The 27,592-nt window shown below is 40.8% G+C and overlaps 2 protein-coding genes across 7 annotated transcripts in view; one reads left to right on the top strand and one right to left on the bottom strand.

Annotated features, from left to right (window-relative positions):
- HDDC2 (HD domain containing 2) overlaps window positions 1–25,375 on the top strand; it is a 35,654-nt gene extending 10,279 nt beyond the window's left edge. The window contains exon 6 of one of the 2 annotated variants that reach the window (XM_081187823.1): window positions 25,356–25,375. In XM_081187823.1, coding sequence (XP_081043949.1) covers window positions 25,356–25,360 — 5 coding nt within the window. In that variant the 3' untranslated portion in view covers window positions 25,361–25,375. Of the gene's footprint in view, window positions 1–1,375; window positions 1,651–25,355 lie in introns of those variants that run through there. The other variant, XM_081187820.1, reaches the window with a different exon arrangement.
- TPD52L1 (TPD52 like 1) lies at window positions 823–27,513 on the bottom strand. 5 transcript variants are annotated; one of them, XM_081187806.1, is made up of 8 exons: window positions 27,350–27,513; window positions 13,344–13,459; window positions 10,907–11,055; window positions 8,245–8,346; window positions 4,459–4,473; window positions 3,831–3,869; window positions 2,824–2,884; window positions 823–1,208 (listed from the first exon to the last, which is right to left on the bottom strand). In XM_081187806.1, the coding sequence occupies exons 1-8, from the start codon at window positions 27,369–27,371 to the stop codon at window positions 1,077–1,079; spliced, it is 636 nt and encodes a 211-aa protein (XP_081043932.1). In that variant the 5' UTR covers window positions 27,372–27,513; the 3' UTR covers window positions 823–1,076. The 5 variants fall into 5 exon arrangements, with proteins under 5 accessions (XP_081043932.1, XP_081043933.1, XP_081043930.1 ...); XM_081187807.1 differs by having other exon boundaries at window positions 27,274–27,360; XM_081187804.1 differs by lacking the exon at window positions 27,350–27,513 and adding an exon at window positions 27,269–27,290.
- Between the last annotated feature and the right edge of the window lie 79 nt (window positions 27,514–27,592).

Raw genomic sequence — 27,592 nt, 5'->3', positions numbered from 1 at the left:
CTTAGGCTCTTGTTTGTGCATGGGCCTGAGGTGCATGCAAGGTTTCCAACACCAAGTAGTGGGGAGGTTTCCAGCACCACCTCCCACTCTGCTCCAGAAAGTCTCCCAATCCCCTAAAAGAGCAGAAAAAGGGTAATTTTTGCCTCTTCATCCGTTCCTCCAAGAGTGGTATCCTATGGATGGCATTCCACTCACAGCCACTATTTATTTCACATACACAGTCCTCAAGGATGCAGCTGTCCTGTTATTGTGGAAGTCAGCAAAAAGTGTCATTGTACTTTTTGTAGACAGTAGCTAAGAGCTGCTTTTAATATATAAATCCTCCAACTCTTTCACACCCATATATGCTTTTTGATGCTGAAAAATCAAGTTTACAGACTCCTTAACTAGAGGAAAAGCAAACCATTTATTAGAAACATAAGTACTTTTGCTGTGGCAGTGAAAACAGAAAAAAAGGGAAGAACAGTCTCTGTGGAACAGTGGTGGGTGGGTAGGCTGGTGCCTCAGGACAAAATGGCATGTCTCATGAAATAGCTGACCTTTAAAATAAAGCTAGCCGAAGACAGAAGCAGGTAGGAGAAGGAAGAGAAACCATAAGATTTGAAAAGTGAGTATTTAAGCAATATATTATTTCAACAGAATGTTCAAAAATTCAGTATATAACATATATACACATATGGACAAATCTCTAAGAGTACAACATTGGTAGAAGCCATTTTCAAAAGTGACACAACTTTCTTATAGTAGCTGGATGTGTAAAAGCATTTATGAAGTTAAGACTCCAAGCTTGTTCCCCCAGAATAGGACTTGCTTATTTTCCCCCCATGCAATCATGTATGTAGGCAAGTGACCACATAAAGAAGTACTTAAGAGTTAACTGGATAGTATATGGCAACAGATAGCGATCATTTCTGGCTTATCACAAAAATCACTGTGGTTCACTCTGGGTACTGTCTGCTTTACGCTAATGTTTCAGCATACAGTCATACTCAATCCTGAAGCAAAAATAAACAGGGCTTCATGTATGAATTGGACCCGAGACATGGGATGGAGAAAATGATTAGCATCCCTTCAGTCTAGCATTGAAGCTCCTCTTCTGTTTCTGGGAGTCGAGTGCTCACAGCGGAACTCTGAGCACTGGCATGGGCAGCAGAATTGAGAACCTCCTCAAAACTTCCTCCGGTATGGCTCGTACCTCCAACTTTTGTCTGAAAGGAATGAGCAAGGGCAGTCAGTAACATTCTGCTAAACAATTTGCCTCAATTTTCTTTCTCATTCTCAAGCCAAATAAATGCTTAGGACTATTATAACTCAAGGGGCTCTGTAACCTCAGTTGCAAAGAATGTTAATTCCATGTTGTCTTTTGTTTCCTCAGCTCTCAAGGTAGCAGATTATAACTACAGTGTTAACTAAAGGCAAGGGTGGTAATGAATGTTTAAAATGGTTCCCTTTGTACTAGATGCTAGAAGTCAGTGCCAGATTGAGAATAATGTATTGATATGTACTGACTTCCACAAAAAAGGTAAGAGGCAAGCTTAAAATAAAATGTTGAATATGAAACAGCAGCAATTTGCCCAAGGTTAACTTCCAAATATACATTCTGTTCTGTGTAATTTGACTCAAACCATAATAAATCTATATTGTTCTTTACATGTGGGAAATCGCTCAGTTTAAGAGTAAACTAAATGCCATGCCAGTTTGGAATTCAGCTGGTTATCAGTAACATGGGAGAAGACAGCAAAGCTAGTTGGTTAGGTGCTCAAATAAAATAAAAGTTGGTATATGACGCTGTGGTGCTTTGCACTATTTAAGTATTTGATTCTGATAAAGGCCGGATGAACTCTTGACAGCTTGACAAGTTGTATTGAAAAAGCAAGGGGATTTCAGAGCATGAACTTAGTGCAGTCCATCTTGCCTTTGGCACAAGTGCTAGCGGTGATCAAGCTGGCATTTTTTTTTTAATTCTCTTAGGCTGTATCTGCACCATATTTGTCACATTTAATCAGATTTAATCTTGTCCCCCTATCTCCCAGATGACATTTCATGATCACAGACACTTACTCTTAAATGTGTTTAACTTCTCAACTCAGGCCAGTATCTTTTATAAGCCTGGTTAATTTTTAAAAGTTATTTTGTTTAAAATAATCTTTTCAATTAGGAAAAATATTTCCTGAGTAGAATCTTTATTTTTAGTAAGCATAAAATGTGGGTTATTAGCAAATGGCAGTTGCTGTGGAAATTCCTTCATCTTCCTTGGTGGTCTTATCATTGTTTGGTTTTACACCTTTTTACAGATAAATAATCACAACTGACAAAGAACAAACATGCACTACCAAGCTAATGCTTATATTATATGTGAACAAACTATTTTGAGAAGTGTGGGAGGCCCAAATATATATACTCATAGAAATTAGCCTTGACTGATAAACATGAGCCCAAACAGGAAAGTCTTAGTGCTTCTGGAATGAGTTTTGGCTTGACCCTTCAGGAGAAGAGGGCTTCACAATGTGACACAGCTACCAATGATAGGTTTTGACCGTGTTGCCGTGGTACAATCATGAAGCTGCTCTACTGATCTTAAAGCTCATGATGGAACAAAGAATAGGAAGTTATTTCTCAGGTACACAGGGCTTAAAGGGAACACTGGTTTCTGCTGCACTGATGATGTACAAATGTGCACAGAAAATTCCCTGGAAGTGTAGGAACAATCACGGGTTCATTTTAGGATAAGGTTTGGACTACTCTGGCTTCAGTTATTTTCAGTGACACACCACAAAAATTAGCTAGTCTGGTCATAACACTTCCCTCAATTCTAATCCATACCTTAAGGCTTGTGACAGTGGTCTCAACCTTTTCTTCAAAGGATTTGAATGTAGGAGAATTCCTAGGATAAGGTATAACAAAGAATAACATGATAGTCTTACACTTGTCCTTAAATGCTTCTGGATGTTTGCAGGATTGGGTTCTGATAACAATGGCTTGTCACACCATCTCTGGCTTCTAATTACCACCAAGCTAAGAGTCAAACCAGCTGCAACATTATTTGGTCATGTGTGTGTTTAACGGATAGCCAGTGTGTGGATACCCGCGCCATATTGGGATCACAGTTTAAGCTTCAAGTCTTAGGTCATGCTATGATCCAATGGAAATCAGGCACAAGAAGGCTTGATCCTGAATAGTATGCCTTGGGGGAAAAGGGTTAAAGCAACCCATGGTCTTAATTTGGTTAAAAAACAGCCAGCATGGGAGGCCTTAAAACAGCCACCATACAAGGCCATGTGACATTTGGCCCTAAGGAGGTGTTTCTTAAAACTACAGACATGTGGCAGTGGATCATATGCTCTTCATATTACTTCACATTAACTAATGTGACACCTGTTTACCTTTCTAATGAGCTACAAAGTCCTTTCTATGACAGGGCTTTCTAGGGAGCACAACAATTACTCCAACTTGCCTCCCAGCCAAGGAGAAAGGACTCTGGTTAGGAAGGAGAAGGTAGACCTGGCCCTCCATTTCCTACCATCCAAGCAAAGTGGCTCATAGCAATAACTGTCTGTCAGCTGGGGCAATTCACAAATGAAAACAGTGGCAAAGCTTATTTGATAATATATTTCAGTGAAATCTATGAGAATGTGGATTGGGAATCTGACTACTCACACGTGAACAACAGAGAATGGCCAATGGTGCCACATTTGAATTTCCTACTGATCCCAAAGGGTTGCGACAATTTAAAATTCAGTACTAAAAACAAATTATGGTCACAAATTACTGTCACAGCCTGAAAACACACATTCAAAGGTCAGGATAAGAAGGTGATGTGGAACTTTTACCTCATAGCAGGCATACTTATGGAATGGCGAATAGAGTAACTGCAATTGAAAAACATGGAAGAGAGAAAACATAAAACTTTATAAAATGACAAATAAAATCATAATTGCTGGCTAATTTAGTTTTTAAGTAAGAATTTCTGGCACTCTTACATCCTGGAAAAAAGCAATCCTGAAACTTACTAGGGGAAACTTAGGGGTCTTAGGGCGGTTCACAGATCAAACTTTGGGATTCAAACAATTGATGAAATTAATTATTGTTCTATGATAATGCCCACTCTCAGAGAAACAATCAAAAAACAATTTTACTGAATGTTTAGTCCTTATGTTTCAATCTTGAGTGGTGAAGGGAGGATTGTTGTTTGGTAGAAATGCATTTTGAAAGCCTCCATTATGGGAAATTTGGTCTAATCTAATCAGGAGCGTATTAACAACATTCTGAATTCTATCCAAGGTTTTCTTCAGGATCTTCAGCAATTTCTTCACTGCCTAATTAAACTATAAAATCAAGATGTCCCAGTTGAAATAATTCAAGTTTCTAATCTTGGACCACAAATGGAGAAAATCATGCTGTGTCCTTTTCCATAAAACAGACTATGCCAAATGCAGCAGCAACATGCATTTATCTTACCCAAGTGAATGTGACCTGGAACAGCAGCATAAGGAAAAAATTAAGAAGAGTTAAGCACTGGTATAATTACAGATCTCACCCCCACCCCCAAAATCCTGAACATGGAACACATTTTAAATGTTTAAATTTAACTAAGTTGCTAACTGTTCGTGCTCTCTTTGGAAACCTGTGAAGTTTGTAAATGTTGAGCTTGCTTCCACAACAAGTCACCAGCTGCAATTTCAAATTGGTTTGAAGATAAGCACATAATCCAGTTTGAAAACTAGCCCACCAAAGAGCTGTGTCAATTAAGCATGAGATTCTAAGCAATCTGTGTTTGTCACTGAAGCCTTCGTTTCAGGCACAATGGCATTCAGGCAGAACAACATAACATGAATAGCCCTGACTCACGACTGCCTTAAGAGAACTGGATAGAACATCTATGTATTATCCATTAAAACTAAATTAATACCAAAAGAAGAGTGGTCAGAAGGCCAGATAATGATCATTTCTTTTTAAATAAATAATGCAAGTGGGAAGAGGGAGTAGAAGCTTCAAATAATTACAACCCCTGGACTTCTGCGTTTCAGCTCTATCAAATCAATTGCAACAGATGCAACTTAATGGTAGTGGGACCAGCTACTTGCAGCTGATAAAATCGGATTACAGAGCAAAATTAAACACAAGGGTCAGTCAGAAACACTGGGAATTGTTTATTGTATGAAGAGCAATTGATCAAGTACTGCTGCTGTGAAACAGATAAGAGAATCTCTTTTTTTGTAAATAATTTTTTATTAATTTTCAATAAAATCCTCCAATTAAGGTAAGAGAATCTCAAGCAAACTCCATTTTCATGAACGGAAGTTCAGTAGCAGCCCCTGGTGGACCACAAGCCTGGCAAATGTAATACAACTGAATGTGCTAACTGGAAAAACACAACCCAAAAGGCAAAACCTTGCTAATTTAAATTAGATCAACTGAATTCTCTGATCATGCAAGCTTGGTCAAGTCCTGAACTTGCTACGTAAATATCGTGCCATAAAATCTTGTAAATTGTCTTCCACTTTTACTGTTGATTTTTTATATGTCACTAAAAAGCATATTCCTTTTCTAGACTACAACTTTATAGAGCTGTTCTCTTGATACCTTTATTCAGTACTGTAATGAAACAGAGAGACATGGGAGGTACAGATGACATTTGGCAAGTGGCAGCTTACCATGGCGAGCATAAAACTGGTTGGTCTTCATTAACCTGTCTAGTGATTAGAATTCTACCACACATCAGGGCCATTGTAAAATACAAACTATAACCACCCAATGAATTCTGCACTCCCATTTTTCAGCTGTTGTGGGAACTACACATGCAAAGAGGGACCGTGTAACTCCCAGTGCTGGAGCTCTGCATCTAGCACTCATAGTTGTATATGCTATTCCAGATACTGATTTTATAAAATTCTAGATACGGATTATTGCGAAGAGAAGGCGGCTGTTTTGGTTTTAATAATATATGTACTTCCTGAGCATTCAGATCTATGAATTGCCATGTCCCAGGCCTGATTAGCACTCTTCATCAGGTTTTATAACAAGATGCTCCAATGGATGAAGACCCCAGCCTGAGGGCTTGGCATGAAATAAAATGTACACCCTGTATAATTCACATACACATAACTGCAATTCTGTGCACATTTGTTTGGCAGTAAGCCCCACTGAACTGAGTTAACATGCAGAGCACTGCACTACAAAATATTAAGCAATTGTTTGCTTCTACATTTTAAATACTACAGATAGTATTTAGCACCTCTTTTTACTTCAAATATTAGTGAGCAATTATCTCAATGTTTGTACGTGTGGCACAGCCCAAACTTTAAGGCACAGCATTGCTCTGTAGGACCACAACATCTAAACACTTAACGAAGTTAAGAAAGTTAAGAAACACTAATCAATTCAACATAATAAAAAATATGTAGCTTCTGCCCTGAATTTATCTTTTAATTCCCAGGCTGATAACCAAGCTGCAATCAGCCCTCCAGCTTCCCTGCAGAATGAGGCTGGCACACAAATTCCTTCCAAACTACTGTGGACATTTCCCTTACAGGAAACAGAAAATAATCCCCTTTAAAAAGCAAGTGTTATGCCTAAATTAGTAACTGTTACTGTCAAGAAGCTCTTCAGTGATCAAGCAACTTATTAATGCAGTACGCTTAGACAATGCAACATTTCTGATCTAGCCCTGTTTGCAATTTCTTCCTATTTTATTACTGCAAGGGGTATTCAAACATGAAATAAGCATTTTAAACTATTCGTACAAGAGAAAAATGATTCATATAAAAATGTTACACTCTAGCTCTTAGTCTATAGGGAAAAATAAATATCCTAATGTCACATTCCTGGGTTTTTTGCTTATGTGCATGGGTGTGTGTTTGTGGTGGTATTGAATAGACAAAAGATTCTCTGTAGTACCTACCAAGTACCAAAGATTTGTGCTAACCAAAGTAAAACCTAAAATGACATGGAAGCAAAGGGTAGTTCGTCAATGTACACACTGTGTACAAACAGCATCTCAGCATCTTATTCACTCATTATTTATATGGCACCATCAGTACGCATTATTATGCATTACAGCAGTATTCTTCAACCTTGGGTCCTCAAATGAGTTTGGACTACAACTCCCATCATCTCCGACCACGGGCTAAGCTGGTCTATTGGGGATGATGGGAGTAAGTCCAATAACATCTAGGGACCCTATGTTGAAGAAGAGTATACACAGATAAATTATCTACACCCCAAAGAGCAAGCAGTCAGAAGAGAAAGGAGGAAAAGGGGACAAGGCTAGGACAAGGACAGCAAGGGACAACACAAGCAAATGTAGTTCATAACTGGTTTTCCTTCAGTTGAGGATGAAGCTGTTAGAAATGGCAACACACTATTCAATTAAATAGAACTCAGTCACTTGCACCTGTAATTACAGAAACCCTAGGAATGCTCTCCAAAATCCTTTAAAGTCACAACGAGGCTTTCCAGTGAAGTCAGTGAAAAGAGGCCAAACTAGATGTAATTTAAATCAGGATTAGAATTTGCTATTTTTTCTTTTCTTAGCTAATGACCCCAAGGCATTCAGAAGATTGGTGGTTCTGTGGAAGAATGTGTTTAACCTTTTATCCTGTACCCTCCTACCCTCTTTCCCAATGTAAATCCCTCTATACCACAAATTTGCTGTTAGTTCCAGCAAGTGAGGAAGCAGACACAGTTGCCTTGCTTCCCTGAAAGCAGGGAGATCCTTGCTACTCTACAAAGGGAATAATCAGCAATTGCTTCTTCCTCCAGAAGATTACATTTTGGGAATGAATACTTTGAATCTCTGAACTAATCTACCTTTCCTTGTGTAGCGCATTCTGTTGAGTCAATGAAGGGAGATACGGATGGTTTGACAAAAGTCTTTATTAACGTTCCTTGGGAAATGGATAGAACAGTAAAGTTGATTTATTTGTGTTTCAAGAATAGCTTCAAGGCATGCTTCACTCTTCAAAACAATTAGGGGGATGCAGTTGTTGTATCCCTGCTGATGTATTTTATGGCATTATTTAGAAGATGGAATTCCAACATGTAATCTCCCTGGTTTCTCTGGTAATGTGCCAGGATTTAAATCAGGAATACAGCTTAATAAGCTATCATTTAGTTCCTTTGTGATAAACAGGAAAAAGTCGCCTTAGCCAGGATTCAATGTAAATCTTGCAATGCTGGGAATTAAAGAACTGTGGGAGAGTGGGATTTAATTTTCTCCCAGAAATTAAATCAAAACGTCTGTACCTCATATCTCCAAACTTCTTGCTGATGACTGTTCCGACATTGCTGAAAGCTGCTGTTGCCTTTTGACCTGCTTGACTCAGAGTCTCTTGTGTCTTCTTGTATCTAAGAATTAACAGTTATTACAGTGTAAGCAAGTACCCTTTAAGTTCAAGGCATTTGCTTCTCATACTGTTCAAATCAGAAATCCATTAGAACTGTGACTGCTGTACATTAAACTCATTTGCAGGAACAGCACAAGAGAAGGGGGTGGTTTTAAAATAGCTTACCAAATGCTAATATTCATATATGGGAATTAACTGTATTTTATATGGCCCAAACACAAACTACTTTACCCATAGCAGAGAAATTGGTAGAAATAAAATAATAATGATGTCAGGATGTACCCAGAATTGCCAGGGCATATACAACAGGAAAAGACAAGTGTCCAACATTAAAAGTACTTTGCTGCATATTTCTCTCTAAAGTTTGTTCCTATTATAGTTAATACATTTTTATACTGTAAGCCACCCTGGGACCTTATGGTAAAGGGCAGGCAATAAATAATAATCATAATCGCTACTACTACTATTAAACCTGTATGTGAAGAAGCATTCAAAATATTTTTACCCTTCTACAGTCTGATGAGCAAGAATGTTGAGAAAAATTCTACTACTGCATTTTGCATAATATTTAGGATGGCTCCAAGATACACAAAACAGAAGTGAACAGCAAGGTGCATAACTGGGACAGAGTCCTTGGTCACCAAATTTCATGTTTTTTCTTCCTGCTTAGACCTGCAAAGCACACCAGCACAGGCATTGTCAAGCCAATGGCAGACCACCAGTGCTGGCTGGTGGGAGGCATTGAGCCTGATGGATCACAAGTTGTGCAGAGTGTTGGAATTTTGATCAAGGAAACCCGGTTCAAATCCTCACAAAGCCATTACACTCAATGGATGGTCACTGGTAAACTGCTATCTCACAGCCTTACCTACTTCAGAGTTGCAGGGATAAAATATGTACCAGAGCTCCTTGGAGGAAGGTGGGGACACAACTGTAATATGTAGGCAAATAATGATAAGCCATTTCAGTAATTTTGCAACACTGCAATTATTATTCTAGGGTTCCTTGATAGTGTCTAGACCACAGGTGCATATCCAAAATGGTTTTGCTGCTTCTAACAGTCAGATAATGCAAAGAATGCTTCAACCACAATCCTCTTAAATATGCACATGGCTGATTTACGCAACATGCTTTGACTTGCTATGCTTGCATTCTTCATCAGGGTTGCTAAGCTTTTTAAAATTCAGAGGCTACCTATTCAGCTACTAATCTATTTGCTGAGTGTGCATTTTCACAGTTCACCTTCTCTTCTGCCTGGAGATATACATTTAAGGTACTAGCCTTTAAAAATGCCATTAATAATATATTGTTCATATTTTCATTACTACTACAAAATAATAAATAAATAGAATGGCATTCAAAAAATAACTATTCAGATTTGCACATGCAGCTGGTACAACCATCACAGTAGAAACCAATGAAAAAATGTTACTGCTTATTTTCTTTAAGCCAGTTCAGGATTTTTTTCTATTGTTAGAATGAAGATGACTGCAACTAAAGTTCTCTCTCTGTTGAGTTCTTTTCCGTGTGCAAAATAGTCAGCTGAATTTTATTCAGGTTAGATGCAATGAAATCAATGGACATAATTGTGTTCTTTAATTCCAATGGGTCCACACTGCATAAAACTTAGTTGAATGCTGTACCATGCATAGTTTCCATCCTTGGAAGGGCTCCAGTGTGCTGTGACCAATATATATGTCTGTTGTGAATAGAAAGAATGCCAGCTCCATCATGTCAGCAGTGACCATCATTAACGCTGGATTTATGGTAGCATGGGCAGTTCCTCTGCATAGAGCACCCAACTGAGGAGACACTAATTGTTATAGTAACAACAACAACGTCATTTATGTGGTGTGTGTGTGTGTGTGTGTGTGTGTGTGCACCAAATTTTGTCCTCACTCAGGGTGCCATATTAGCAAAGTCTGCCCCTGCCATCATCCACACAAAGTAGTTCAACAACAATGGCCACCATGTTAACATGGTGGTGTCCTACTGTTTACATGCTGCTACTGCAGTTATTTTAGAAAAGAGCCACTTCCACTTGTCGTAAGCATACAAACATGGTGGCTGCAGAGTCCATTGCACATCAGGATACCTTAACACAGCCCACTTCCCCGTGTTGACTACAAAAAAAAAAGAATGGCATCTGAACCATTCATAAAAAAGCAAAGGAAGTCAGGTGGCAAGAAAATAAAAATCATGTATGCTACCTGTAGAATAAAGCATGCAAAGTGACCCCTTGAAGGTGCCTTTAAATAGAGTTCAAATTACTGGAGACAGCAATGGCAATAACAAAATGGCTTTTGACTAAATGTACTGAATTATTTGCCACGTGTGTATTCCATATCATCTCCAAAGAGTTCAGGGTGCCACATTAACTGGCTTTCAGTTTTATCTTCAGCATGGATGGGGACAAAGGCAATGCAGTGAGCTTCAAAGCCCAATGGGAGTTGGAACATAGGTCACTTTAAACAAAGTCCAATACATTAGCCATTGCACCATGCTGCTTTCATAATGAGAGAAGTACAAAGGAAAAGGGTGTGCAGAAGGTTTTTACTTACGCAGTTGTAGTTTGCACATCATGCCAGCCCTTGCTGAAGTTCTGTTTCAGTTCATTCATCAGGTTGATGCCAAGCTTTTGTTTTATTTCCACAAGATGCTTCTCTTTTGCTGCCAACACTTGTCGCAAAGTTGCAATTTCATCTTCAAGCTTAATAGAATTAACAGACGAAAAGTCTGCATTATTCCTCTTCACGATAAACGTAAAATGGTTTTAGGTGAAACAACTTCTTCAAGCACAAAAATGCCATGGTATTTGAATCTTTAGACCTAATAAAGTGGCGTCAAAATAATCTCACATGTGTTTCATTGCTTTTCTCATTGACCTATGGACTACCAAAATCTACAAATATAATAAAAGACAGAAATGGCCAGGCCAGAAAACAAGTTAGGAGCAATGTGTTTGCCTGCTCATTTCTGGATTTATTAGCCATAATGGCTCAAACTGAAAGTTTGTCAGGCAATGAGCTGCACAATGTCATGCACAAGGATCTGTATGTACATATGTACTGAACAGATGGTTAGGAAGTAATTTGTGCCTTTAAGGAGAGGCAGTGTATGTAAAATAAAAATGGCTCCCATCAGTATAACCCAGAAGAGACAGAAAAAGCAGCCTAGTTAAAAAACATGCTGGCAAAGAGAAAGCTATTTTCTTTGTGTCATTATAATAAAACCAATTAAGTTAAATATAGCCTTACATTTCATCTGATTATGTAAAGCAGAATAGTCAGGTTGTAAATTGGGAGGAGTACAACACAGATGGGCTTGGGTGGGTACAACAGTCACTTTACGTTGTTTTTACTGGACTTGGAAAAACTGATTAGTCCCAGTTTAAAGAAATAAACATCTTCAGCTACTTTTCTATTATTGCAAATGTCTCATTAAATGAAACATTGCGGTGGATTATACAACGTTTAGTTTCATTTTAAAATTGTAATTATCCAATGTAGTCTCTTCAGAGACATATTTATCTTATGATGTGAAAAATATTAATTCCATACACAGATAGGCCTTTCTGGACTGGGCTATTTTTAACAGAATTAAGATGAGCAACTTTGCTGTCATTTGGGCATTAAATGCAATTTATACATATGAATATTAAGTTGCAGAACCTACGTTTTCATGGAGAACTAACTGCACAGAAGGTATCAGCTATATACACAGCAATAAGTTATAAATTATCTCCCCTCAGAAGCTACTACATTTTGAATTATATGAATTATATGTTGAATTATATGTTCCTTAACATCCATGAAAATCTTCACATTCACTGTACACTTTGTGGATTATTCAAGAAACAATACAATTGGGAAAATGCAGTTGGGAACTGCAATACAATTGGGAAGTGGGGAATCATGGCTTTGGGGAAAATCTTTAGATGGGAATGTGACAGTTCTAAGGCTTTTAAGGCAATGATACAGGGAAATATTTTCAAAGGCACTGAAAACCAGTAGGCAAACTACTCCCATTGGAAGTACAGCAGCCACTCCAAATAGAATGATTTCATTAGAGCTCCAGAAACTTAGTAAATTCTGAAAAATTCCAAGCATTTCAAAATGCAAATCCCCAATGCATTTCCTTTGAACAATGTAATTATATACCATTTGAATGCTGTGAACAATTTAGGACAGTCTTGTGATCTGAGCTGACCTAGATTCCATTAACTGCTATGACTACAAACAATACGTATTGTGGGATGTGCCTGGAAGATGAAGGCCTTAACCTCTGCTCACATCACTGAAAAGGAAAGACTGGGGGACAAAGACTTACAAAAGTGAAACACAAAATAATTTATGCCTGCTTTTATGACTCCAAAAGGGGTGGTGGAGACATAAAAATGAAAGAACAAATATATTATTTTCAAAGTATTACTGTATATTAATCAAAGAAACCTCATTTGTATATTTTGAACTGATGAGTTTAATGTTATTTTATTGATCACATTTATAGCCAAGCTCTTTCTTCAAATATGGTAACTCGAGTGACATACGTGGAAACACGGAAACACTCCATTTTATTCTATTACACAAACTGTATGACAGAAAAAACTAATACATGAAAGTTGCCCAAAGCACTTCATGGCTGGACGGGGCACCCCAAATTTTGGCACACTATCCATTCTATTGCATTGGTTACGTTCTCAATGAATCCATATGCAAGAATGTTCCTGTTTAAGGTAAAGAACTACCTGGCTAGTTATTGCCCTGCCTCCAATTACATTTTATTAGAAAAAGTTTGAACTCTGCTCAATCCATGCAGGAACCACTTCACACATATGGTGGTAAGGCATACAGTCATGGTATTGGTAAGAAATTCATGCAATTGCTTTTATAGCAATGTGCCCAAGGAGAATTGCATGGGAAAAGATTGGCATCAGCTGTGATTTCCAAAACCAGCCCTTAGTTTAAGATGACAGATTCAGGAGACAAAGAATGTTACCTTGACAAGTTCAGCTTTTAATTCTTCTTGCTCTTCTTCAGAAATCATGTTGGTAAAATCAACATCAGTGACCATGTCTTCATCTACTTCATGTAATACTTGTCTTTCCAACAGACCTTTGAAAATAAGATGACAAGTTTCAGGGATTTTTTTTTCCTAGATAGGAAATTCAAACTTGTTAAAACAAAACAAAATGCCTTATGCTTGTTCAAATCTCCTTTAAATCTTTTTTCTGAATTAGTAAGGATCTTAACAAGGAGGGACCATCATGTAGAAGAATAGCAAATGCTTTGTGTGCAGAATGAGTCAGATTTGATAGCTAATTAACAGGTGATTAGGTTCCAGGGGTGGAAAAGACCTCTCTTTGACAATTTGGAAATCCATTGCTAGCTTCAGCACTGCTACTGCCATTTTCAGCAAACGACTCAGCACCAAATCATAAAACAAAGCAAAAGAACAGAAGCAAAACAAACAAAAAACCCAGAGCAGCCAACGTCTAAATATTTAACAACCTGAAATAATGTATATGAGATACACACACACTCAAACAGCAACAAAAACATCAGTTTATGTCAATTGTACTGAAAAGATGTAAAATTAGGTCTGATTATCAAAATATCTTTGGGGACTTCTTTATTTGATCCACAATGACTCTTTATTCCCACTTTAGAATATGTACAAGGGAAAACAGTTATTTACATCAGATGACATATGAATGCCAAATCCCAACTTGCAGAATGTGAGAGTGCAATTGCCCTCCTGTCCCACTTGCAGGCTTCTGCTAGGCATCTGTTTGGGCACTGTAAGAACAGAATGCTGGACTAGATAGGCTCTTCTTTTGAGCCAAGTGGATTATCACACATAGCTCACGGCATGTGCACACCAGTCTTTTGTTTCCAGAAAGGCCATTTCAAGTCACAGCACAATCCATTTGCACCCTGTCCTCCACGCTCCATGGACAAGACCTAAAAGCTGCAATCTATTTTCTTTTGTACATAAAATATACTTGAATGATGTACCTAGCCTCTTAGCTTCACATGGTGTTTCCATCTACAACTTGTCATAAGAATGAATATTCTCTTTAAACAGACCTGTGTAAACTGAACATAGAATTTGTTCTATACTCATATTCTTACTCTCCCTTCAAAATATGCTGCTAAGCAACAAGCAGCCCAGTTCCCAAATGTTGCCATCTGCGTGTATATTTATTGTCTTGACCTAACAGAAATAAGAATGTCATAAGGACACCATAGCACCAATTTAGATGTATTGGTATTCCTAATATCCATAAAATGCAGTCCTAACACACAAAATATGTTTCTTTTTATCCTTGTAGCAATCTATACCTTCCGTTTCCATTTAAGATTTCTGCAATTTCACCACCTTGAAAGTAAATACAGCCACTTTTCCCTGTTGTTATTCTATCAGTACCAGCAAGCTGAAATCCATTTTCTGTCAAATGGACCAATGATCATGTCCAGCTGGAAACTGAGCCAAATATTTTTAGTTATTTGTTCCTTGTAAAAATGAACCAATAAGACAGATGAGGCGCGTCCCCAACTGATGCACCCCTACAAATAAATAATCTCTAGACATTCCTATATAAACCCTCGAAAACTGTAGATGACATTTGTTCAAACCCAATGAAGGTGTATTATTATTATTATTATTATTATTATTATTATTATTATTATTATTATTTGTGTACTGCCCTTCATCCATAGATCTTAGGGCAGTTCACAACATAAAAATGCAAGATAAAACATACGGAATACATAATAAAAACAAAAAACCAATTACCGCCTTCCCACAAATACATTTAAAAGACCACAGAATGCAAATTAGTCAAAGGCCTGGTTATAGAGCAACATTTTTGCCTGGCACCAAAATATATGCAATGAAGACACCAGATAAGCCTCCTTGGGGGCATTTCACAAATGGGGAGCTACTGCGGAAAACACCCATTCTCATGTTGCCACCCCCGGATCTCTCGTAGGAGAGGCACATGAGGAAGGGCATCAGATGATGATCACAGGGTCCAAATCAATTCATATGATGAAAGACAGTCCTTGAGGTATTGTGGCCCTGAGTCATTTAGGGCTTTATAGGTCAAAACCAGCACTTTGAACTGGGCCCAGAAACTAATTGGCAGCCAATGCAGTCGGGTCAGGATCGGTGAAACCGTCTTGCCCCGATGAGCAACCTGGCCACCAAATTCTGCACCAGCTGAAGTTTCCGAACTGGCTTCAAATGGAGCCCCAAGCACAGTGCATTACAGCAATCTAACCTAGAGGTTACCAGAGCCTAGATGACAGAAGTTATGCTGTCCCTGTCCAGATATGAGCACAGCTGATGGAAGGCCATGGAGCCTCAAGTGACAACAAAGGATCCAGAAGTACTCCCAAGCTAAGTATTGGCTTCTTCAGAGGGAGCTGTCCCATCAAGAACAACACTCTGGATATACTACCCTTGATAGCTCCCAGAAATCAAATGAGCCATAATACAGTATTCCCCGAATTTGAAAAGTCTTCTTTTATGAAGTCGTCTTTTGTCCCCCAAATCCCCAGAATTGTCTTCAGTATAATATAAATATGCTTCTCTGCAGCTTTATACCAAGGCAGCTCTTCTGTTGCTCAGTTTCAGAAAACTTAATAATAAAAGGCATCCATATGTCACAGTGCAAACCTTTCTAACCTTCCTCTTGCAAGCAACAGATCAGAATACTATTCAAGCATTCTTTGAAATGCATGACATTATGCCTAAATAACTTTTTATGCAGCTATTTATTTCATAATGATTAGATTCCAGTAGGAAGTACAATATGTAAATGGATGGCAAACAGGAAGCACTTAGTACAAAACACTACATTCATTTCACACTTACTAAGACATATGGTATTTACTGGAATCTAATGTTCATTGTGAAAATTAAGGTGCGCATTAGATTCGATGGCAAATTTACATTCGCCAGCAAATACATTTTTTGGTTTCAAGGTTCTGAAAATTGAGGTGTGCGTTAGATTTGATGGCGCATTAGACTCGAGTAAATACAGTATTTCTAGGATCTAGGACTGGCAACACGTTTCAAAGCCTAGATGCTAGGCCCAGATATCTATGCACCTGATCAATTGAGGGCTCAAGATTTTTCAAGTTCTACTGTTATGATATTGCTTCATTAATGTATTTTAATACAATGTTGACATATGGATAACCAAATTGTCACTTCTCAAAGCCAGCCACTTTCAGTCCAGCTGCCACTAGCCTTTTCCCCACTCCACACATCCACTTTTAAGACATCTAGCCACCAGGAAACCTGAACAGAAATTCAAAAGGTGTGGAGTTGAAATCAGCACACCCAAGTCACTTGAACTATTCGTTTCTGTTGTACTAAACTGATCTGCACTGTGATTGCGTCAACAGCCTAGACCCTCTAGATCTGCTGCAGTGTTGATTCTAAAGAACATACATGCCACAGAAGGAAAGGAGATGCCTGGACTGAGTATAACAGGTCATCATCAACATCAACATCATCCCTATGATGAGAACAAAACTCCTTCTAAAGCCGACAACACTGTGAGGGGCAAAATAGAATCAATACCCTTGCTGATCACAGCAGACAGTGCCACAGTACTTCTAAAGCCAACATGGCTCCCATCAGGTGGAATGGATCTCTGAGTGGCACAATCCTTCTAAAAGGGTATCAGTACAGTTACAGCATTGTTTCAATGGTGCTGCTAATATTCCCCTTAACAGATGACCATATTCTAAATGGCACAAGACTTCAATCCTTTTAAATACCTTGGAGTATGACAATAGAGTTTACCCATCACCGTGACAATGTAATTGGGGGGGGGGGGAATCTCTCCAGAGCTCCAAAAATGCCAGCAAGAAAACCTGTCTAGGTTTGAAACAATATGTCAATCACAAGTACTGTGCTGCCACTTTTCATTATCCAGTATTTTCAAGCCCATAAATAATTCTGTGCCTCCCAATAATCACGCCTGCACCAGCCACAACTTGCAAGACCTCATACTTGATCCCAATCTCAAGAAACTCAATTCATACCACCACATGCCAGTCTTTCTATCTGGACTATTTGGGAAGGTAAACGAAGCAACGAAACAGGCAGGCCCTTCCTTTCTCAGCAGCAAGCTAACTTTTGGAGAGTGTAGAGATGTAGAAAAGACCCTCCTATCCCCCCTTAATCACATATACTGGAAAATAAGCAAGTGGAACAGATTCCTTCTTCGGTATGCCTTTTCGCAAACCACCATCATAACTGGAAGATGTGATAAGCAAAAATAGAAAATAAATTTCAGTGAATCAGCCTTGGAAACACCAATGAGAGTGCAAGCCCACCTCCCAGGAAAAGAAATTGCACATGTGTGGAATCAGTGATTTATGGATTGTGACCCTCCTGATTACAGAAAACTGTTTGCTAGGAAATCCTTTATCTTTGAACTTATTTCTTGCTTTCCTATTTAGTTGTAACTGAGGGGAAAAGGACTGCCATCCAGCCTTTTACCTTGACATTTGTATTCTGTTCTTCTCCAAAGAGTTAAAGTTTGCATAGATCTAAGGTAATTTTTATCTTCACACCAACCCTGTGAGACAGGTGTGGCTGAGTGCATATTTAGCCCTAGGATTTCTACAGCTAAGCACCACACTGGCTTTCAACTCATATTACAGCGGTGCCTCGCAAGACGAAATTAATTCGTTCCGCAAGTCTCTTCGTCTTGCGGTTTTTTCGTCTTGCGATGCACGGTTTCCCATAGGAATGCATTGAAAATCAATTAATGCGTTCCTAGGGAAACCGCCTTCAGACCAGGTCCGGGGACAGTCTGTCCCCCGACCTCTTCTGAAGGCTGGGGGCGGGACAAGGGCTTTTCTTCCCACCCCCAGCATTTTAAAAAACCCCGGGACAGTGGAGGACTTCTCCGCTGTCCGGGCGATCTTAAAATGCTGGCGGGCGGCATTTTAAAATCGCCCCGGACAGCGGAGGACTTCTCCGCTGTCCGGGGCGATTTAAAAGCCCCTGGGAAGGCAAGCAGGGGGGAGCAAAGACTTTCGCCCCCTGCCCGCCTTCAGAAGGTGTTCCCGCCCCCCCTCCCCACTTCGGAACAGCATTCCGAAGTGGGGCGGCTGGGGCAGCTGTTCCCGCCCCACCTCCCCCCTTCGGAACAGCGTTCCGAAGTGGGGCGGCTGGGGCAGCTGTTCCCGCCCCACCTCCCCCCTTCGGAACAGCGTTCCGAAGTGGGGCGGATGGGGCAGCTGTTCCCGCCCCCCCTCCCCCCTTCGGAACAGCGTTCCGAAGTGGGGCGGCTGGGGCAGCTGTTCCCGCCCCACCTCCCCCCTTCGGAACAGCGTTCCGAAGTGGGGCGGATGGGGCAGCTGTTCCCGCCCCACCTCCCCCCTTCGGAACAGCGTTCCGAAGTGGGGCGGATGGGGCAGCTGTTCCCGCCCCACCTCCCCCCTTCGGAACAGCGTTCCGAAGTGGGGCGGATGGGGCAGCTGTTCCCGCCCCCCCTCCTCACTTCGGAACAGCGTTCCGAAGTGGGGCGGATGGGGCAGCTGTTCCCGCCCCCCCTCCTCACTTCGGAACAGCGTTCCGAAGTGGGGCGGATGGGGCAGCTGTTCCCGCCCCCCCTCCTCACTTCGGAACAGCGTTCCGAAGTGGGGCGGATGGGGCAGCTGTTCCCGCCCCCCCTCCTCACTTCGGAACAGCGTTCCGAAGTGGGGCGGATGGGGCAGCTGTTCCCGCCCCCCCTCCTCACTTCGGAACAGCGTTCCGAAGTGGGGCGGCTGGGGCAGATGTTCCCGCCCCACCTCCCCCCTTCGGAACAGCGTTCCGAAGTGGGGCGGCTGGGGCAGATGTTCCCGCCCCCCGCTTCGGAACAGCTTTTTAAAATGCTGGGGGTCGGCAGCGAACGCTCCCGACCCCCAGCATTTTAAAATCTCCCCGGGACAGAGACTTCTCTGCTGTCCCTTGGAGATTTTAAAATGCTGGGGGTCGGCAGCGAACGCTTCGCTCCCGCCCGCCAGCATTTTAAGATCGCCCGGGGCAGGGGGGGGAAGGCAGGCGGGGGGGGGAGCAAAGACTTTTGCCCCCCGCCGGCCTTCAGAAGAGGTCCTCTTCTGAAGGCCGGCTGTGGGCGAAAGTCTTTGCTCCCGACCGCCAGCATTTCCCTATGGGCTTTCGTCTTGCGATGCAAGCCCATAGGGAAATTCGTCTTGCGAAGCGCCTCCAAAACAGAAAACCCTTTCGTCTTGCGGGTTTTCCGTCTTGCGAGGCATTCGTCTTGCGGGGTACCACTGTACTTTAGATTGATGAAACTATGGAAAGATATTTGCACAATTAATTAGTTACGCTATAAATTTCCTTCTCTTGAATGTAGTCATAAAAAACAACAACTGGTCCAATGATCTTAACTGGTGCTTACAGGCATTGCCCAACTATGTCACAAACATAAAGGATTTTAATAGACATGTTGTATATATTTTAGAAAATACAGTGAGAAGTTCTGGGGCGCATGGGGTAGCTCAATTAGAGACATACTGTAAAATGTCAGGTTCAAATTATCCATGAAGTACAGCACATGCTGACCCAGCTAACATATGTTTCTCTGATGCTGCCTGATCTACATTTCTATTTCTCTCCATCACATGTACAACCTTCTTTATCATCAGCTTGTGTACCTAATTAATTCAGACCTTATGACAACTTAAATGGCACATCAAGTGCATTCAAAAGAAACAACACAGAAAGAAACTTTGGAAATTACAGGAGTTCTCTGCTTCCTCCCAAACAGCTGCTTGATTATGAGTAGTTGCCAAATGCTCTCACATTTGCTTAATTATTTTAGTTAAAATGCCACCCTTCAGCAATATGTACTCAAGCCAACTGAACAATATTATTTCTTTACAGGCAGTGCATAGACTTATTATACTTCTTTCCTGCTGCTTAAACTAATATTTGAAGTCAATAGTTCTTTAAAAGAAAATTGCCATAGCTTTGTTGATTAACTGCTAGAGTGGTGTTGCACAAATTGGGGGAAGTAATGCTACTGAAAATATTCTATTTCGGGACGCCATTAATCCAGGGCCCTGAATGATACAGAGGTAGGTTCTAGTCTGAACAATGGTTCCATTAGGCCTAGAGATGTTAACTGTACCGTAGTTAACAGACGTTAAGAGGAACAGATGAACTTAGAAAGGAATACTGGACTCATTGTCATAATTCACACTTTTTCAGAGATTGAGGACACTTTGCATTAGGCTGCTTCTGCTCTCACTTCTAGGATAGGGCCAATAAAATGTTAGCAAATGTGACATTCTCCTTGACAGTGGAAGAACTCTTACCCAAACCCACAGATGAGAGGAAACATGAAAGTTACCGGTATTTATAAAACACAGGTACTGGAATCTTCACATCAACTCTATAAAAAGAGGAACGAAAGGCCGATGGCAGAGAATGACAATCTTTATGATTCTCAATAAAGTAAAACAATTTTCTCCTTTTGGATTTGTCAAAACACTTGTTCAATTCCTGTCGTTTCCCTTTTTGGTTGCAGGGTTAACTGGCATTCCTAATACTTATCCAGTGTGCTTGATTCATATTTTGTGGTTTTGCTATTCTATATTGTTTTGGTTGAGTTATTGTGTTTTATTATACCTTTTTATATACCGTATTTTTCGCTCTATAAAATGCACCAGACCATAAGACGAACCTAGTTTTTGGAGGAGGAAAACAAGAAAAAAAATATTCTGAATCTCAGAAGCCAGAACAACAAGAGGGATTGCTGTGCAGCGAAAGCTGCGATCCCTCTTGCTGTTCTGGCTTCTGGGATAGCTGCGCAGCCTGCATTCGCTCCATAAGACGCACACACATTTCCCCTTACTTTTTAGGAGGGAAAAAGTGAGTCTTATAGAGCACAAAATACGGTAATTCTTTTGTATTAGGAAGTGCTGTTTGTTAATACTTATTGTTGAGCGACTTTGAACTGAACTTGGCCGTTGGAAAAGCAGCATACAAATATTAACAACCATTACAATTAACTCTACTCTAAAAATTAAAAAAGAGCAGCAAGTCATAGACTACCCTGTCAACCAAGGGAAAAGTAAGCTCTCCAAGTTGAGAAAGGGAATGGAGATAGAGGGAAAGCTCCAGCTAAAACCTTACTACTTGATAAATGAGACTCACAAAGTGCTTTAAATATAAGCTGCATAACAACAAATACAAGAAAGCAAGTATCTAAACCCTCAAGGTTTTGTCCTACATTTGCTGGCATATCAGAATGCCTGGGAAATATTTCTATTCTCTATGTTATAGAAAATGTGGAACAAAGAACAAAACTCTTGGTTCAAACTGATTTTTAAGTAAAGTATATGCTGACATAATTAATAATGCACAAGGTGGTTCAACATTTCTTCTGCAAAATGACTGTTTGATTTGGGACAATCAAATTTTGGCTGAATAAACTAGGAAGTGCCCAAGCCGCATGCACCCGCACCACTTCACTCTGCATGCTCCTTTGTCCTTCACTTCTTTTTTCATGCAAGTGACAAAATAAACTTTCAAGTACCAATTAAACAGAGCTTCCTGTTCATGTCCAAACTGTGAACTACAATTAACAGCTTCCAAACAAGCCTTAAAGTTGGCTTCTGATTTTAGCTTGTTTGGATGCAATTAATCAGGATTCCTGGCAGGGCCGTCTTAAGCATATCCAGCCCCGTGATGCAAAGATCCCTCCAGCGCCCCCCCCCCCCCGTTTCCAGGAGTTGTCGACCTTTTTTTAGGAGCAGAACCCCAAAGTTGTTGACCTTTTTTAGGGAAGGTTCCCCAGAGTTTTTGATCATTGCAGTGGGCTGGACTAGATAAACCTTGGGTCCCTTTCAACTTTACAATTCTAAGATTTAATAAAAGGTCCTTACAGCATAATGCAGTTTAGTCCCATATGATTAAGCAATTAAAAATAAATGTATCCCCCAACTCTGAAAATAATGAACTCAGATAAACTGGTTTGTGCAGATCTTTTTGGGTAAGATACTTCGGTCATAATAACAGTCTACATCCAGCTAAAACCTACTTAGGGCAAACCATTTGAAATTAATGTTTGGCTTTTTAATTCATTTCAGTGAGTCTACTCTGAGTAGGACTAGCATCTTAGGCAAAAATATTATACAGTGGAACCTCAGGTTGCGAACATGATCCGTGTGGGAGGCATGTTCGCAACCCACAGTGCCGCGTATGCGCACACACGGGTCATGATTTGGCGCTTCTGCGCATGCGCAAGTGCCGAAACCCGGAAGTAACCTGTTCTGGTACTTCTGGGTTTGGCGCGGTGCACAACCTGAAAACGCGTAACCTGAAGCATCTGTAACCCGAGGTACTACTGTATAACCAACAGAAGCATTCTCGGCACTGTAAAAATATATAAGCTTACAAATTGAGCACTGGTTCTTCCCAAAGTTACACAAATGGTTAATGACCATGTTAAAAATAATCATCAGGGGATATATAGTATTTGGGGGGGCGGGGGGGGGCGGCAAATGACAGTTAGTCCAGCCAAGTCAATGGAGGGAGCCTCCCTCAGACTCTAGAGTATGGCCACAGATGCAGATTGTTCTAGTTTGGGTCCAAGTACAACAGGCCTATCAAATATGACATGGCGATAACTAGGATATTTGTGAGATTGAGATATGAACGAATTCAAATTACATGCTGCAGCTCATCAGCTCTTAATATATTCCCAGTTGTCTTTTGTGGTGAAGAATTTAATTCTTCAGAATATTATTGATGAATTCCATTTGCAAAATGGGAAGCAAGCCAAAAATGGGGGGAAACGCATTATGCTGCAATCCAAGCTAGAATTATTAGACAAGCCAAGAACTGCAGTTCAAACCCTTTCATTTTGTTTAATCAGCTTCTTTAAACCACTAAACAAAGGGTTCAAGGAGCATGCCTGTTACTTGAAAATGCTTGTTCCCTGTGTGGGTACCAAACAATACACCAACCTTTTCCTCCCCTCATAACCTTTTCACAACAACAAAAAATTAAATACCCCTTTACAGGCCCCACAGAATAAATAATAATACAGTATGTAGAAAGCATGTAAGCAGCACAGGCACTACATGTATTCTGGGTAATCCCTCAAAATAAGGTTTAACTGCTAAGTCATTTTGCCAACACTATAAGGGAGGTGAACAGAGAGTGCTCTGGCCTTTGATGCCCATTTAGATCTACAATTAATAATTAAATGCCACACACTGAGTAAAACTGCAGATAAGAGTGTGCTGTGCGGTCAGTCAAAAGCTTCTCCCAGGCTCACATCTGTTAAAGAGGAAAGCAAGTTATAGCACAGCATTTATACACTAATCTGACAATATTTGAGGGAAGGCTGTGCATGAAGCAATCACAGGGCAGGAATGTAGAAAATGGCTCTTTGGGCTAGGGGCTAAAGGGTTTGAACTGGTGCACGCAGTTACGGTTTTGTAGCGATCATCCATAAGTTGCTGCCCATCTGCCACTTTTCTTACGTTTGAATTCCATCTTATGGTATGAAAGTGTGTGTGCTTAGGCTACAATCCTATGTACATAAAACTCACTACACACAGGAAGGTGCTGGGGCAACATTGTGCTTGTGTAGATGCACGTAACTGGGATTTACAATTGACAGTGGCTCTACATGCTGACCATTTCTTCAACTATACATACATCTATACACAATGTACAGATTATTGCTCAATTCATTGTACTCAGCTGAGTGCAATGGAGCTGAGACAGAAATCCTAACCAGTGAAGATATGAGGGGACAACTCTTATGTGTAAGACAAGTTGCAACCTAACTGCATCTAGTGGGGGTGGGGGAGTGACAATATAATTCATTTGTTGCCTGTCTTATGAGATGAATTTCGTTACACCTGCATTTTTGATATTGTAAGTTTATTTTATGTATTTGTTGATGTATTACTTAACACCTTAGTCTCTAAGTGGTGCACAGTAACATTGAAATGACAACAACGAAAACCAGTTAAAAACAAAAACTATAAAATGCCTGCTGAAATAAAAAAGGTCTTCCTTAGGCATTACACCAAGATCTGTGGATGAAACTCACAAATGAGTTAGGATACAGTTTGCCCTCTAAACCAGCATAACTTGCACTGGAGAGTTTCCCCCTAACCAGCAGGAACAGATATTCCAGGGTGGCAAGGCAAATCAGACCTCTTTGACCTGAGCTGGCAGGGGTATGTGTTAGAATGGCCAAAGCTATACTGATGCCCAGCCCTGCTGGGCCCCCCACTGCCTACAGAATGATGCAAGCATCACCCTGCTGGTACACATCCTTACCCTTCTGTCCACAAGCAGAGCCCAAAAATTGGGGGGGGGGGCAGGGAAGGGACAGGGCTAAGCTAGCCTGGTATCTGAGCCAGGCCTGTTGGCTGAACCAGCTGCAAGCTAGTGCAACCATCTGTCTGTCCCTCCCCTTCTGCCTAGGCTGCTGTGAGCACAGGGCCAGAGATGCCAAGGCAGCCCCACCTCCACACTGTTTTAAAGTCATTTATACTGGGTTCAGGCCAGCTGAGCTGTGGGGCGGTGGGGATTTGTCACATCCTGACCTAACCTATCCCAACTGGCCTATCTGGGAGTTAAGATTCCATCAATACTCCTAGATAAACATAGAATTGAGATGTGGAACAGAGCCCAATTACATTCAGATCAGTGTTTGAAACTCCCATTGTTCTAGGCGCATTTTGCGATGCAGTTTCTGAGTTCTGGGAGCAGTACAGTGGTACCTCGGGTTAAAAACTTAATTCATTCTGGAGGTCTGTTCTTAACCTGAAACTGTTCTTAACCTGAGGTACCACTTTAGCTAATGGGGCCTCCCGTCACCACTGCGCGATTTCTGTTCTCACCCTGAAGCAAAGTTCTTAACCCAAAGTACTATTTATGGGTTAGCGGAGTCTGTAACCTGAAGCGTCTGTAACCCAAGGTACCACTGTACTTTAATTTCAGATTAAAGCTGCAGAGTGGAAGGAAAGTAGGACCTTTTTCTGCCACCCCAATTCCAGCTACTCTGAAGACTGGAGAAGAGACTTTCTTAAGAATATTAGGGGAAGGACTAGATCATGTGAAAAATAAACATAATATTTTAATTGCAGTTCATTCATTTCCAGCTTTGTATTCTTTTTATAAAAATGTGCACCTAGACATTCCGTTGTTGCGCCCATAATCTTAAATGGGTTATTATGCACCCATAAATGGCTTAAGGTGCCATTTAGCTCCTAACTTTCATATCTCAGTTTCTAACACTGATTCAAATGATTAACAAAGACAAGTAATGGTGAATTTTAAAGAACATCACTTGCATTGTTCTTGAGACAAATTACTAGCATATATATTTAATCAACAAGGAGGCTCTAAAATTTTATTCCTGTGATAAGGCAGTTGGAAGAGGTTTATGCACATTTCTCCCTCAAGAAAATGAAATCAAACATTTTCAGATATGTTAATGAGATGGAAGAGTGCTTCTTTTCACTTAAAAATACAAGGTGGAGAACATTCCGCTGTGATTACTAGGCCTAGAAACAACTCAGCAGTGTGCATGCGACTGACCGAGTCATAAGAAGAGGATTATACTTTCCACTGTGAGGACAGAGGTCATTAAGAAGCAAATGCTGCATGGAAAAGCTCTAATTTTACTAGATATTCCTTTAATAGCAAACATTTTAATGCTACCCATATTGAGCTGTAATGCATGAAATCTGCCATAAATCTGATGTGTACATAGACACAGCAAACAGAGAAAACTATTGGTTAGGAATAAGGTTTATGGAGCAGTAGATTTTTAGGCGGTATTACAACAGTATATTTGCTTTGAATTGCCAAGCTTGTTATGCAGCAATCCAAGCAAAGCCCTAGGGAGATAATACTGCAATATCCCTCATGGAAAGATGGTTTATATATCAACCAGATGATCATTAGCAAAATAAAACTTCAGAAGGTATTGTGAAAGCTGTTTCATCCTCAAAGCCCATGAGAGCCTTTAATTAAACTAAATATTTATTGCTTTCACTACATTCGGAGTCCACAAAGGAACTTTCGTTCTGTGAGCGACAGGTAACCAGCACTCCTATCGCAGGAAGAGGACAAAAAATGTTACTGGAAAATGTAAGTGTGGAGTTGTTGTTGTTGTTGCTGTTTTAGTGTACAAAAAGGGGGTGTTTTAAAAACACATTACTGAAACATTATACACTAAGTGCAAGGAGGAGGAGAAAGAATGACAATAGAATTATTACTGGCTCAGGGTGGTGGCGAATGGATCTTGCTTGGAAAGTAACTGGGATTGCTGCTTAAACAATGCATGCTTACATGGAAATGTATTCTACTGAACACAATGGGACTCAACTTCAGGATTGTGCTCCACAGCTGTTACTATGCACACAACATGCAAGCATGTCACACACTAAAACACTCCAGTTATTTGGCTTATCAGATTGCACTTTATGAGAAAGAAGTGGAGTGGAGGGGGGGGGAAAAGCGATTTTACTGGTTTCTCTTAAGGTTCAAAAGTGGCAGTTTGTTAAGGGACAAGAAGAAAACCGGCCATTCAAGGTGGTCAGCTGTGTTTTGATTCTCAGGAAACAGCTCCGACTGCAGCGAATCACAGCAGAGCAAGACACCTTTGCTCGAAGCACTCAAAAATGTACCTTGAGAATATATATATATACAGCATCCATAACTCTACCGATCCACAGGAAAGAAATAACAGTGGGCCTCATACTTTCCACAGAAAATTCATCAAATTTTGCCATGCGGGTCTCTTCAAAACTTTTTCTACCTCCTATCATGCAGAATGAGGGTGGGGTGTGGATACTAAAACATTCCCCCCCCACTCCAATGTATAGATATAGATACAGTATAGATACACCACCGAGCGCGAAGCTGAGAGGGGAAAGGAGAGCGGCGTGCGCGCCTTTCCGAACCGCTTGGCCGCCGAAGGAACTGACCTTCCTCCGCCTGCGCTTCCATTTCCCCCTTCAGGGCCCTCTGGGATCCGCTTCTTCGGCTGGGGAGAGACTCGCTTCGGCCCCTCGAGCGCTGCGCCGCTTCCCGCGCTTCGCGACTGTTGCTCCCGCTAATCGCCAGCCGCTACCGGCTCGCATTCGCTCGGCTCCCTTCCCTCTCGCTCGCGCGCGGGGAGGCGCTCCGATACAGCGCCACCTGCAGGCCCGCTTCCCGCCCAGCACCCA

Source organism: Podarcis bocagei (assembly GCF_964188305.1).
Source record: "Podarcis bocagei genome assembly, chromosome: 3".
In the NCBI taxonomy this organism is placed as follows: domain Eukaryota; kingdom Metazoa; phylum Chordata; class Lepidosauria; order Squamata; family Lacertidae; genus Podarcis; species Podarcis bocagei.
The sequence above is the reverse complement of the archived record's forward strand: the minus strand, read 5'-3'. Positions and strand labels throughout refer to the sequence as shown.

What these genes read in the sequence shown, in the direction of transcription:
- TPD52L1 (XM_081187806.1), bottom strand. Translation starts at nt 27,371, where the DNA reads ATGGAAGCGCAGGCGGAGGAAG. An exon ending in GGAAGCGCAGGCGGAGGAAG is followed by an intron (nt 13,460 to 27,349) that starts GTCAGTTCCTTC and finishes TTATTTTCAAAG; the next exon opens with GTCTGTTGGAAAGACAAGTA. An exon ending in GATGTGCAAACTACAACTGC is followed by an intron (nt 8,347 to 10,906) that starts GTAAGTAAAAAC and finishes GTTAATTCTTAG; the next exon opens with ATACAAGAAGACACAAGAGA.